Here is a 13,504-nt window from a genome sequence, read left to right as displayed (position 1 = left end):
ATTCATTTCCTGCTTTACAGAATAGAGTTCTAAAGTTCTGTTTGAATGAACTGGCTAGAAGAAGATACTTAATCAATAGAGAACTTGCATATTCTTCTATAACAAGATTTATTTTTAAGTTATCTGTATCCCATGATTAGAAGGTATTAAATTACAGGACAGAATTTCATTCCCATGGTAGTAAATGAATCTTGAATCTTAGTCACTGAATCAATTCTGTTAACAACACAAAATCTGTCAAGTGTGGGCTGTTTAGAGTGAATTCTACTACACATCTAGCAGCCAGGCTAACACCATCCTCTGTAGACAGAGGGTGGCATAAAACTTTTGAGCAGCTGCTCCTTTTACAGAAATGAATCAAAGACAACGTGTTCTGTAAGTGGTGGCTCTTAGATCACTGACACAGCATGTCAGGATTTACAGCCACAAGGCACCAAAGCATAATGTATTATTACAACGAAACTAGTATTGGAACATTTATAAAGGGTTAATAGAGTAAATAAAATATGGTTACTTTTTATGTAGTCTCACCAGTGTATACATCTAACTGTTACAGAGGCATTTTCATAGAATTTGTCATAGGTTATCTGGTTGGTTTTTTTTTTCTTCCTCCTGCCTTGTACCTGAAAGCTACAATTAATATTTACCTAAGATATAATTAACTCCAAAACCTGATGTATTTGGACATATATTACTCTGGAATCCAAGCAGATATATAGAGAAATTAGTCTCTGCAGTGTTTGTGAGTGCACAGATAGAATTTTAACTGTTTAATCACCTTTGCAAAATAATATCAATGGCTGCCTTTCCCCATTTGCAAAGTGTCTCCTATTCATTAAGGTCATTTTAGAAGCTTCCTACTATCATTTTTCATGTGCAAATACTTCACTCTATTGAAATGAATATTAAATGAATACTTCATTCATTTTTCAACCATTAAAAAAAAAAATCTGGCTTATTTTGGTTAATGTTTTCTGTAGCCAGCAAACCACTTCCACAGAGGACAATCCTTGAAGTGTTACACAACTACATTTGATAATGGCAAAAAGACCCTCCCCTCAAAGCTGCTTCCCAGAGAAACAGCAGGAGAACAAAAAGCATTTGAAGAACCCTACAGACAAAATAAATTAGTTTTGAAACTGTTAACGTCATTAGCATATTCATGAATGTTGAATATTCTACTTACTAAGTCATTCATATTTGTCTGACTGGCTGGATGAATTTCTTCCAAGAACTCTAGCACATAGAATGTGTATCTGTCCATAAGATGAACGCCAATCCCAAGATCAGGTTGATGCTTAAAAACAACACACAGCAGTTATTCAGCATTTGCAGGAGAGAACTCAGTATTTAAGAGAGGGAACAGAATGTAATAGCATGTTACAAAAGTTAAGCATGTTTTTTTCTTCTTAGGCAAAGAAAATGACTAGCCATGAAGAAACGTATTGTTGACAGGCTGAATAATACAGTTTATCTTCATTTTTCTGGGCTATATCCTGGTAATCTCCACGTCTGCAAAAAAGCAGGGAACCCCTTCTTCTTAATGTCCAGTACAGATCTGTGGGTTGTCTGAAGCTTCTTTGGACTTGGAAAACAGGGCTGAGAGAGACAGGTTAAGGTAATCCTGACCTGCTGGTTTTGATCTGGCTAGGATCTCTCTCCTATCACTCCTTCTGCAACTCAGCTGGGATATAATTACGAAACCTGAAAGGTAGCGGGTACTTTTTTTGTGCATCACGTGTAAGAAGTCCTAGACTGAATATTCCCCACAAACCTCCCAGCAGTCTTCCCATAAAATTTCTTCCTATCCTAGGCATCGCATAAATTGGCCAGCAAGCACAGAAATCCATTGTTAGCCTGGGTCTTTGGGACAGTGCACAAAAACAAGCAGGAAAAGCACACTTAAAAGTTTTTTCAAAACCACACTTTGTAACTAAATACCTTACACACTTAGCAATTAGAAGGGAATTTTTTAGATAAAAGTCAATGGGACCTATGCTTTTAGCTTAGGTACTTTGAAAATTGTCTTCAGGATCACAAAAATCTACTTACTGATAAAGAATCTTCTCCTACTTGGCTGCTAGCCAAGGCCATTATATTAGGTGAATAAAATCGTTCATACATGGATGCTCCTTGACAAGTATCAATAATAAACAACAATTCATTGTACCTGAAAGAAATAAACAGCCTCCTTACCCATCTCTCTTTAAACAACATATACATACTTTGCTTTTTAGTTACCAGGATAGCTGCTAGGAACCTAAGGAACAGAAGAGTTCACACTAATTGATTGTAACATGTGAGTTTAGTCAAAGCAATACATTTAAGCAGCTGTACTGCAGGAAGCTGAAAACAAAAATTAAAACTCTTCTTTCTGAATGCAAACTTTCATGCAATTTTATGGACAAGGATAGTATCACTGCTGAAGGTAAGCAAGGTCTACCGCTAAGACTTCAGACGTGTTCACGAAAGATGGTATTTAATCTCTAAATAACGCTTTTTTCTTACCTTCTTTTCTGCCACATTTGTTCAAAGGCATCAGCAAGTTCTACATTTGTGATTTCTTCAGAATCTTGAAATTTTAGGAAACCATTTCCACCATGGCCTGACAGAAAAATCAGAAGTTAGGCAGGTATGTAAGTTAAAGGAAGATACTCAGCCCAGTGGACCATTTTTCTAAAAAAAGGCAAACACAATTCTTTCTCCAAATAGACTCCAGCAAAAGAAAATATTAGTACAGTAAGAACAGTACACATACATCATTTAAACTGAAAACTATATTTGCTAAGTACTGCCTTCCAGGGTTTTTTTTCTTGATTAGTATGACATGCTAAAAAAAGAAAAAAAATCATTTTATTTGTTTGGACTCCTGATGGGATTTCATGCTTTCAAACAGGCCCATCCAACTGAATGACAAACATCAATAAACTATACAGAAACCTGTTATTACCTGTCATATATATTAGAATATTGCTTCTGTCATCAGAAAGAAGACGTTTAGATCGCGGTGTGCTTGGTGGGATTCTTCCTGTTAATACGCGCAAGAAATTTTCGACAGTAACCTATGAATAGAAGGATAAAGTAATTTTCTAAAGAGAAAAATATTGATTAACAACTCTAGGCTAGGTTATATAAATTCAATAATGGAACAGTAAAATATGTAGTGTATCTAAGCAGATGAAATATTGCATGGTATAAACTGCATAAACAGACATTTTCCGTTTAAGGTTTTACTGCAGGTTCACAATCATATGGTACCTTTTACTTTATTCCACTAACATCAGCCTGTTGCTTTATTATATCCAGTAAGTCTCTTACCATTATAATCTCTAAATACACTTTCATTGATCTAAAAGCTGTCAGTGTATAGCTTTATTCTGCCAAAGCTGCCCATGTACTCACAAAATGCTCCAACATTAATGTGTGTTACCATGGAAAAATAAAAGTTCAAATTTCCTCTGCAACTCAGGAAAGGAAAAACAAGATCAATTTCAGTTCTGTAAGTCTTTGAGTAATCAGGTAAGACCCATCTGGATGGTGATTGCAAAACATCCTATTAAACACCACTTCCTCTTCATGCAGATGTACACAGCTCAAATGCTAGCAACAAATCCATACTCAGGAAAAAATATCATAAAATCATAGAATGGTTTAGGTTGGAAGGGACCTTAAAGATCATCTAGTTCCAACACCCCTGCCATGGGCAGGGACACCTTCCACTACACCAGGTTGCTCAAAGCCCCATGTAACCTGGCCTTGAACACTTCCAGGGATGGGGCATCCACAGCCTCTCTGGGCAACCTAGTCCAGTGCCTCACCACCCTCCCAGTGAAGAACTTCTTTTTTATATCTAAATCTACCCTCTTCCAGTTTAAAGCCATTACACCTTGTCCTGACACTATACTCCCTGTTAAAGAGTCCCTCCCCATCTTTCCTGTAGGTCCCCTTTAGGTACTGGGAGGCTGCTCTAAGGTCTCCCCAGAGCCTTCTCTTCTCCAGGCTGAACAACGCCAACTCTCTCAGCCTGTCTTCATAGGAGACGTCCTCCAGCCCCCTGATGATGCTCGTGGCCCTCCTCTGGACCCGCTCAAGCAGGTCCATGTCATTCGTACGCTCCCACAGTACTGAACGCAGTACTCCAGGTGGGGTCTTACCAGAGTGGAGCAGAGCGGGGGAATCTCCTCCCTCAACCTGCTGGTCACGCTTCTTTTGATGCAACCCAGGATACGGTTGCCTTTCTGGGCTGTGAGTGCACATTGCTGGTTCATACTCAGTTTTTCATCCACTAATACCCACAAGTGGTTCTTTGTGGGGCTGCTCTCAATCCACTCACTGCCCAGCCTGTATTTGTGCTTGGGATTGCCCCGACCCACGTGCAGGAGCTTGCACTTGGCCTTGTTGAACTTCATGAGGCTCACACAGGCCCACCTCTCAAGGTCCCTCTGAATGGCATCCCTTCCCTCCAGTGCATTGACTGCACCACACAGCTTGGTGTCCTCAGCCAACTTGCTGAGGGTGCACTGAATCCCACTGTCCAGGTCGCCGACAAAGATGTTAAAGATGATATATGTTAAAGATGTTACGTGATAAAAAGAACATATCTCTGTTTCAGTGTTGTATCTTCACTTCTTTATACAAAGCTTCAGAGAAATAAAACATCTACTATATACTTAAATATGCTCCTATAAAACTTTAGTAATGATTATATAGCACTATGAAACCATGCAATTGATGTCCAATTTAAGATCAACTGGTGAAGACACTGTCTGTTTGAAGGAATATTACCCAAAAATGAAAAGGTGATAGAACGCAGATTTCTATATAGTAATTACTTTACAGTAATGATTAGGTTATGGCTTTTGTTTTATTGTGATAGAAAGCATATGCTTAAAATTAGAAATTTAAGTAGGTCTCCCTAAAAAACATTTCACTTGCACGTCAGAAGTTTCACAGTGGTGTTAAGTGTTTGCAAGATGAGACACTGAACAGCCATTTCCAAAGAGAAATTTCAGTAATATGTGTGTATTCCTAAGACATAAAAGGAGTTCCACATGTTCTTTTCACTGTGGAAATTCCATTATTTAAAATAACCAATACACAACATGTTTCTAGTATAATAAACTTCAAATACAAAACCAAGTATCAAGGTGGGTAGTGATGTGTGTTTTAAACCTATGAGTTCATAATAAAAGTCCGGCCCAAAACCAGTAATATGAATAGAAAGACTTCCTCAGACTTCACAGATGTTGTATAAATATTAAGACCAACACTAAAAACAAAGACCCAGTGACTTAATTAAAGTGCAGTCACCTCATAGCTTCTGTAATCCACTTCCACATCATCTCCATAGACATTTAGCTCCATGTTTTTATGACTAAACACAGTAGCTGGTTTGGGATTTCTGGGATTACATGCCATATCATCTGCCAGCATCAGGACAATGTGACTATGGAAAATAAGACAAAAACATTTCAGGCATTCTACTTTCATATAACAGTCAAACAGAAATTATAACAACACTGCCCCACGATTACAACAACAGCTTATAACATTAAGAAGATTCCTGGAATTGTAAGTGAAACTTTTCTTAGTTATACCCTATTTACTTATGAGCATCATCACTATTCTAAAGATACCACACATGGAAATGCAGCTAGCTGTTATTCATCTACAGGATTAAGTTAGGCCAAAGATGAGCACGAGGGTAGTTGACATTATCAACTTTATGGTACAGATTTGCCTAGACCTAGGCTGGCAGAACTCTTTATAAAAGAATCTAAAGATTTTTATGGGGCACTAAATCATTTCATGCAGCTCCACAGAAGAAATCCCAGCCTGTTTGCACCTTCTCAGATAGATCAATTAAAAACATTATGACAATTTTTAATTAAATTTGAGGAGGTCCTGAACATTTCTCAAACCATTATACTACATCTGATACACTACTGTGTGATTATCTGTGTTAATGGAATTTTCCTGAAGAACACAAGTGCACTGGCACCAGACATTTTGTCTTCTTCATAGTATCAAGAAAAAAAAACCAACCCAGCATTTCACAGCACCAAGAAAAAAAAAACCCAGCACATCATAAAGCTCTTCCAACTTGCACGCAGCCAAAGATCTGTATTTCACCAGGCAGGGTCAGGCTTGGGTCAAAATATGAAATAACAAGTAGTCACTGGAGACTGTTAGCACTAGGAAGAATGTGCCAGAGATGTCTGGAACAAGGTGAAGTCAGTCCTTCCCTCAGATAACCTTGTCTTGGATATAGTTTCTCCTGGACTGTGATCTTTGTGTTCTCCCAAACAATGCTTAACAAAAGGAAAGCTCTGTATCCTGCAAAGAATGATGCTAATTCAGACTCTCAGGCACACAGTGATAAATTAAACTATGTCCTGTTATTTAAACACCATTCCGTGCTTGTCATAGTTCACCTACATGTCTGCATAAGCACTTTAAGAGTAAAGTTATTCTTTATTAAGTGCTGATATGCTCCACATTGCACAAGCTGGGGGGGGGAAGAGAGAGAAATGCTGTCCAAAATAACATGAGCATAAATCCTCAAAAATAATCAAAGTTAGTTATTTGAATGGGAATAAAATGCTGCCATAAATATGAAGCTGTAATGACAGAAGCAGGGGAGGACAACTACAGAAGAGAAATCAAGGGTTTTTTTCTCCTCACATGCACAGCAGTACAAAACTATGTTTATAAAGAGTATCATTAAAAGGGAATTAGTTGGAAGCAAGTGTTGAACATGTGCTTTGTGGATTTACTGAGATAGTCAGGTGTACATCGACTTTTTGTATTATACTTAGAATATACCACACTAAGCCATCACTAGGCCTACAGTTTAGCACTGTATTTTTGCTAGGAATGCGTCTATTAAAAAAAAAGAATTAATAATCACGCACACTCATTAAAAGGTTCTGCATAGTAGTAGCACAAATATGCAAAGTTTGTATACTGTATGGCATTCTTAAAAGCATATGAAATATCCCTCGGTTAAACAGAACCACTGTGTACAACTGGTTCATACACCCAGCAAAACAATCTAGGTGTTAACTTGAAGCTTAACTGTTAAACCAAAGTAATCTAACCATATGTTTTACTAATGCTATTTTCACGCTGTAAAACTTATACTGCATAATGATTCCAGGAATCAAAAGAATTTCTGGACTCATTTTGGCTTTGTTTCATTTTAGCAAAACTTTTCTTTTACGAATTGGAGCATTGTGCCCACATGTCAACAAACCAGAACAACGTACAGTTATAAAATTTTCCTAGTGAGTTCTGTTGTTGGGCAAATCTAAATCACTAAATTGACACAGTTCCATTCAAAATGAGGCTATGCACAAACCCCTCCAAAAAAATCAACCCCAAGAATCATAGTAAATGTTTCATTTTAAGATGTGATTTGGGGCAGGAGGGGGTTCAGTCTTATCAATATTTTGAATGAAGTTTTGCAGCAAAGAAAGAAAAACAGAGGAAGAAGTTTGTCTAAAGGAGAAACGCGTTCAAATCCATGTAAAAATTGCTGCAAATTTGAAAAAAATAGGCGTGCTCTGTCTCTTCAGGTCTCCTCCGATGTCTTACTTTTGAACTTAGTCTAAAGCATTGCTGGCTTTTTGAGATTAATTTCCAGACCCTTGGGTATGGGCAAGAAATGGATTAGACTATAATCAGAACAACAGAAATCTCCAGCCATGCTATAGTTTTTGCAGTATTTCTAAAACTGCCACCTATTTTGATCTTAACGGTGAAGATGGATGGATGCAGAGAAGAAGGTTCTCGGGTAAGGGCAGAACTAGTGAAAGAATTTCTAAGGTAGTGCCTAGGGCACCTATGCTTCAAAGGCTATACAGGACAGAAGACATGCTTCTGAATGAGATGTACCAAAAACTGCCACATTTCTGTGGCTTTCAGCCCACAGTGCTTAGGCAGTACGTTCCCCTAGATTTACAGCCCCCAAATGCTTCCAAAAATTAGGTTTCAACATCCCCTCTTTCAAAAACTAAGTCATTCTTTTCTTTTTAAAAATAAACACAGGAAACAGCATGATACTGCCACTGAGTCACAGCTGAGTGGAAGCTAAGTGGGACTCCAGATACCACAGTTTTGGACTTGGACAAAAAAATGCCATACAACTTTAATCCAGCGGAATATGCATTTTGCAGTGATGAAGCAGGCCATACTTCTTTAGGCAGACATGCTGCAGAAACTCCCAGTCCTCTAAACTAACATTAAAAACCAGGACACCAGGATTTCCATAGGAGCCTATGGATATATATAGCCCATTATTCAGTGGATGCTGGTGCCTAAAATTCACTTCCACAGTTCTGGTACAAGTAAAGTGCATTCCAAAACAGCTGGATGGAACTGTGCTAATACCTCTAGAACTTCCATTAGGAACACAACTAAAAGACACTTCAGAACAGTTTGTTCACCTTCCCAATTCTGTTGTCAAAGAAGGGATACTATTTTAATCATCGTGCTATCACTAGAGAAAGATAATTTGCATGGACAAAGCTTCTGGTTTCTCTAAAAACATCATGCAAAATGGATTTTTCAAGGCTACTTTCAATAGGTAGGAGCTGCTTTGTTCAGGGCCTTTAGTTTAGAGACTCTAAACTAGTTGCAGACTTGGAAGTCTCACATTTTAGTACAGTTAGGGTTACTAACATCTCCACGCTGAAAAGGAAATTACAGCAAAAGCTGTCTCTCAGAGTAGTATTGTCATTGCTGAATCCATTTATCAATTTTCACATTATACTTTCACCAATTTACTAAGTGGTACATTTTAGTGGCCAGATAGCTCCTCATGTTTTTAATCTAATTAGCCTATTCCAGCTGAAAGTTTTATTATATAACTTGTTGCTTTTCCTTTTGAACAATATTGCCGCACTTTTCAATACACTGATGTGATCACATCCTTCATTTTTACTTTTATCCAGTTAAACTGGGAAGAGAAATGTCTTTTTATAGTGCTTCAGACAACAAGAGAACTTTTATAGCACATTTGCAAGGAACTGTATTCACCAAGATTCCCTCACCTATCAGGGATGCCCAGCCTCTTGACACTTCTATATACTGAAAGAGTATTTGCCACATGACGATAATTAAACCAGAATCGAGATGTACACACCTTGGGGGGGGGGAAAAAAAGCATATTAAATAGTGTAAAAGATAAAAATTGACCTGGCACATTGCATCAGAAGACCGTGATTACAGGAATATCAACAAACTAATAACAAATCAGAAAGAACATAGCAACACCAAGAAACTCGTGATATAAGCTATATAAATCTTCGTTGCACCAAAGCAACAAATGCTGAAAATGTGTAAAAAAAAAAATCTTAACATACTGACTCATGAAAAAATTGTCAGGAAACCCAACTAAGTATAGAAAGTGGCACTTTAGGGAATAATTCAGCAATAGTAAGTGGATAAGCTAAATTTTTTCGTTTGCTTTCTTCCTGTCAAATGGAAGAAAAATCAAAGGAAGAGTTCTCATCTAAATACGAAACCCATTCTGGGAGCATTCTTGCACAAAGGCATACGTGAATTCATGCAGAAGTGACACAGGGGAAAATACACTGAGGACGTTTGCATTTAAGGAGTCAAATATAATAAAGTAAGAGTTAAGTGAGCTCTAACCAAAATCTGAACACAGATTCTCAAAAATCTCAAAGGAGTTCAGGCTCTACTGTTCTAATAGGCGAAGGGTTGGGGATCATCCATTCCTGTACTTAAACTATTCCCTAAGTCAGATATTATTTAATCTGTCCTCAAAAACCTCAAACCAATGAGATTTCAAAAACCTTCAGAGGCAATCTGCTGTAGTTTCTTACTAGCCTTATTGTTGTCCTTGTGTTTAACTTCAGTTCACTACTTTTTGTTTGTTCCACACCAAGGATAGCAATTCTCCTTTGGAGCCAAACTTCCTTGGCTTTTACAAGTCTTTCATACAGACAAAGGAAGAAGCATTTTAGAAGACATTACTTTAAAACCACAAAAATAGAGAAGCAGGAACAAGCATTTAAGACAGTTTTTTAATTTTTCAGCTTTACATGTACAGCTCTAATTTAAATACAAACATCTTTAAGTTACATTATGTAGCATCTTTTTCTCTAGCTTTTTCATAGAAAGAAATGAGTAGTAGCTTAAATAATAACAAAAATTTAGCCTGAAAAGACCCCCCTGTGTCTCGATCATCCTGCCAGTTAGGAATTTCAAAAAAGCCCATGGGAATCAGTCCATGAGATCATTTGCTTTTCAGCAAGACTTAAATCTCTGAAAACTAACTGTGGCCAATCTAGCTGTGACATTTCAAGGTATTACCATCTGCCCCTTTCCTCCATTACCTCCCTTACAACACAGTGGAAAATGTGTCTATGTTTTAAATATAGCTATTCACACCGCAGCATATTAATTCAAAGTACTGACAAGGTGGGATTGCAGTACAATCCCAGGCCTGAAGTGCCTGACAGCAGTAAAACCCTCCCTATTTTACTGCTCAAAAAATTAGTAGCAATTGTTGTAAAGCTTAATCATGAATGACTGAAAAAATATAACCAGCAGAGAATCTGTTGAAGACAGAAAGTATAGCTACTTGGACCTAATTTTGCACCTTCTTTGTGTGTTTTTATGGGTACTAATAAAAGCACCTATTTGTTAATAGTATTAAAGTAGTACTTGATGTTTTAATAGTTTCAAGTTTGTACATTGTAGAATATAAAAATTATTCCTTTTAATTTTAATTACTGTTAAATTTCCTTTTATATTGCTCAATTTTAGTATCTGGAAAACAAACAGCTGCTACTGAGTAATTACAATAGTGTTCTGAAACAAATTAGTCATTAAGACCTGAATTGTGATTAAGAACCAATTGTGCAGCATGATTCAAAGCTAATAAAAGATTCACTGGAAAGAAAAAAAAAATCAGAATAAGAACAGTTGATCTAAACATTATGTTGCCTGAATTTATTTTGTTCTAAGCCTGTTATCACAAGTTAACAGATTGAGTAAGAACAAAAATCAGAAATAAATTGTACCTTACTGGTCAAAGACACATACTTCTCTGATACCAGAATTACACTTTCGTTCAATATGCAGTATGGTGATTTAACTGTTTTAATGCTGTCAGAACTTTTGTTTTATGAATCCTGCCACATAGCTAGACACTTTTAAGTGCTTGAAATGCAGTCATACTGAAAAGACGATTTTGTTATCATGTAACAAATTTGCAGGCACAATTTCAAATTTATTCACTTCCAAGTCTTTATCTTTCCATTTCCTTCAAATGAACAGAATTCTTGAGTGACTGTTGCAATTACAGCTCCTGATGAAAAACTGTCAACTTTACTGGAAGAAAACAACCTGGACGACACTTACCAAAACTGCCCAGTTATTTGTATGTCCACTTCTAAAGAACTGTTCTGCTTGATCCTGAAAGATGGAGAAGATATTAGATGTTTTTCAGCAATAAGAAAGACATGACCACTTGTAGTTTTGTTGTTTCCACAAAACAGTGTTTAATGCATCTGTTCACCACACCTTAACACTGAATAAACCTTACAAAATCTTCAATAGAGGTAGTTTTTCTTATTCTGTCTTGCACATTTTGTGCAAGTTAATTGCTCCAAATCTTTCCTTGAAACTTGCTAAATAACAAAGGAGAAAGAACTATTAGTCACTTGCAGCTTAGTTAAAACAAAAAGCCCACATATCTCTATTCCAAAGGACACTCCAAGAACAAAATAAAATGATTTATTGACCTACAGTTTCTTCCTTAAAGAGAAAAGGGGCTTGGATTAACTTCTGCTTTCATTGCTCCTCTCATCTTTTCAAAAGCAGGTTAAGTGAATCTGCAATTTTAACCCATTTTAAATTCAAGGTGGTTACATTTATCTTCCAAAATCAGGAGCTATGACAACAACCACCTTCTCTATAATCTGTGTTATCCACAGTTCCCACTGTGCTTTGTAGAGGAGAGGGCACTTCTTCTTTAAAAGATAGCATAAATCAGGACACAGAAGGGGGATAAGACTTCCCAGAGGTAAGGGAATGAGTCTGTCACACGACAAGAATCCACACTCTCTGATTCTTAATCAGACTCTGTTAACTCTCTGAGGGGTACTGGGCTGATGCCTGTGGTCTCACACAAAACACACAGTAACATAAAAAGCGTTTGTTAAAATATATGTATAACATACTGTACTTCAAGCAGCAAACAATTTGCAGTTTAATTATTAATCCAAAGACTCTAAAGTATTCCTATTGGCTATTTTTTGTCCTATTTGTAACTGATTTCAAGTATAACAGTTTGTTAATAAAGCAGAATTCAAATGCAAACAACACTCCAGATGTAGTGTGGGCACTGTGCAAACACCGTCATTACTGAGATATGAAATCAGTCCCCCTTGAAAAAAAATACTCGCTCCTCCCGTGTGTAAATGCCTCGCACCTGTGAGAAGGGCAGGTGGCAACCAGGCCCAGGTGAGCCCGGGCAGCTCGACCGCCGCCGAAACCGCCCAGCACCCCACCCCGGTTTTTAACCGGAGAAACTCTCCTCACACATAACTTGGCCAGCAAACGTCCGGAAAAGGAACATAAAACACCGACTCCTGAAAGTTACATTGCGAAGCCGAAGAGCAACCGAGGTTCAGAAGCCTACAAACGTATTAAAACACGGGTTTGTTTGGCTTTTGGGTTTTTTTTTTAACTTAAAACAGTTTAAATAAGTTACATGCGCCTGACGAGCCCTGCCGTCTCCGGGACGTACAGCTTTGCAGCTCACAGACCGCCAGCCGCCCCACGCGTTACGCCCACGGGGCCGAGCAGAGCGAGGCGGGGCCGGGGAAGGGTCCGCCCGCCCGGGGAAGACGGCGCGGCGCACCGTCCGCCCCCCCGCTCGGGAGGGCCGCTCACGGGCTGCGCCCGCCGAAGCCAACACAACCCCTCCCAGAGCGCCACGGCGCAGCTCCAGCGGCGCGACCCCCAGAGCGGCGGCGGGGCGGACGGCCCAGGGGCGGCGGGCGCGGGCGGAGGGGAGGAGATGGGGGGAACGCCGGCGCGGCCCAGCGCCGCCCGCCCGCTCGCTCTCCCCGCCGGCCGTTCCCGCCACTCTCCGTACCTGGATGCCGCCGGCGAGCGCTGCGCCGCAGCACCCTAGGAGCAGGGCTGCGGCGGCGCGGACCCAGCGGGCGGCGGGCACCGCGTCCGCCATCTTACCCCGCCTCCTCCGCAAGGCTCCGGCCGCCGCACTGCCGGAAGGGGGGAATTGGCCTCTGCGCATGCTCCGCGCCGCCGCCTCAGGGCGGGGAGCGGGGCCGTCGCTTCCCGGCGTTCCGTCGTGCCCGTCGCCTTTCGTTGGCTGCGGGCGCGGTGGCTCGTAGGGGCCTCTCGGCGCTCGGAGGGGTAGTGCCCCTGCTCGGAGCCACGCCAGGCGCCTAGTCACGTATCGGAGTTCCCTCGGCCTTGCCAGACGCTGGAGAACTTGCTT

At 39.5% G+C, this 13,504-nt stretch overlaps 1 protein-coding gene across 1 annotated transcript in view; it reads right to left on the bottom strand.

The window, feature by feature from the left end:
• Positions 1 to 13,297, bottom strand: part of PIGK (phosphatidylinositol glycan anchor biosynthesis class K) — a 74,744-nt gene extending 61,447 nt beyond the window's left edge. The window contains exons 1-8 of the mRNA XM_075039215.1: positions 13,136 to 13,297; positions 11,395 to 11,448; positions 9,054 to 9,145; positions 5,311 to 5,446; positions 2,951 to 3,062; positions 2,509 to 2,605; positions 2,053 to 2,170; positions 1,187 to 1,297 (exon numbers count right to left, since the gene is read on the bottom strand). Of these exons, the coding sequence (XP_074895316.1) occupies positions 1,187 to 1,297; positions 2,053 to 2,170; positions 2,509 to 2,605; positions 2,951 to 3,062; positions 5,311 to 5,446; positions 9,054 to 9,145; positions 11,395 to 11,448; positions 13,136 to 13,297 (882 nt within the window). The remainder of the gene's footprint in view (positions 1 to 1,186; positions 1,298 to 2,052; positions 2,171 to 2,508; positions 2,606 to 2,950; positions 3,063 to 5,310; positions 5,447 to 9,053; positions 9,146 to 11,394; positions 11,449 to 13,135) is intronic.
• Between the last annotated feature and the right edge of the window lie 207 nt (positions 13,298 to 13,504).

Source organism: Buteo buteo, chromosome 10, assembly GCF_964188355.1.
Source record: "Buteo buteo chromosome 10, bButBut1.hap1.1, whole genome shotgun sequence".
NCBI lineage: Eukaryota > Metazoa > Chordata > Aves > Accipitriformes > Accipitridae > Buteo > Buteo buteo.
The sequence above is the reverse complement of the archived record's forward strand: the minus strand, read 5'-3'. Positions and strand labels throughout refer to the sequence as shown.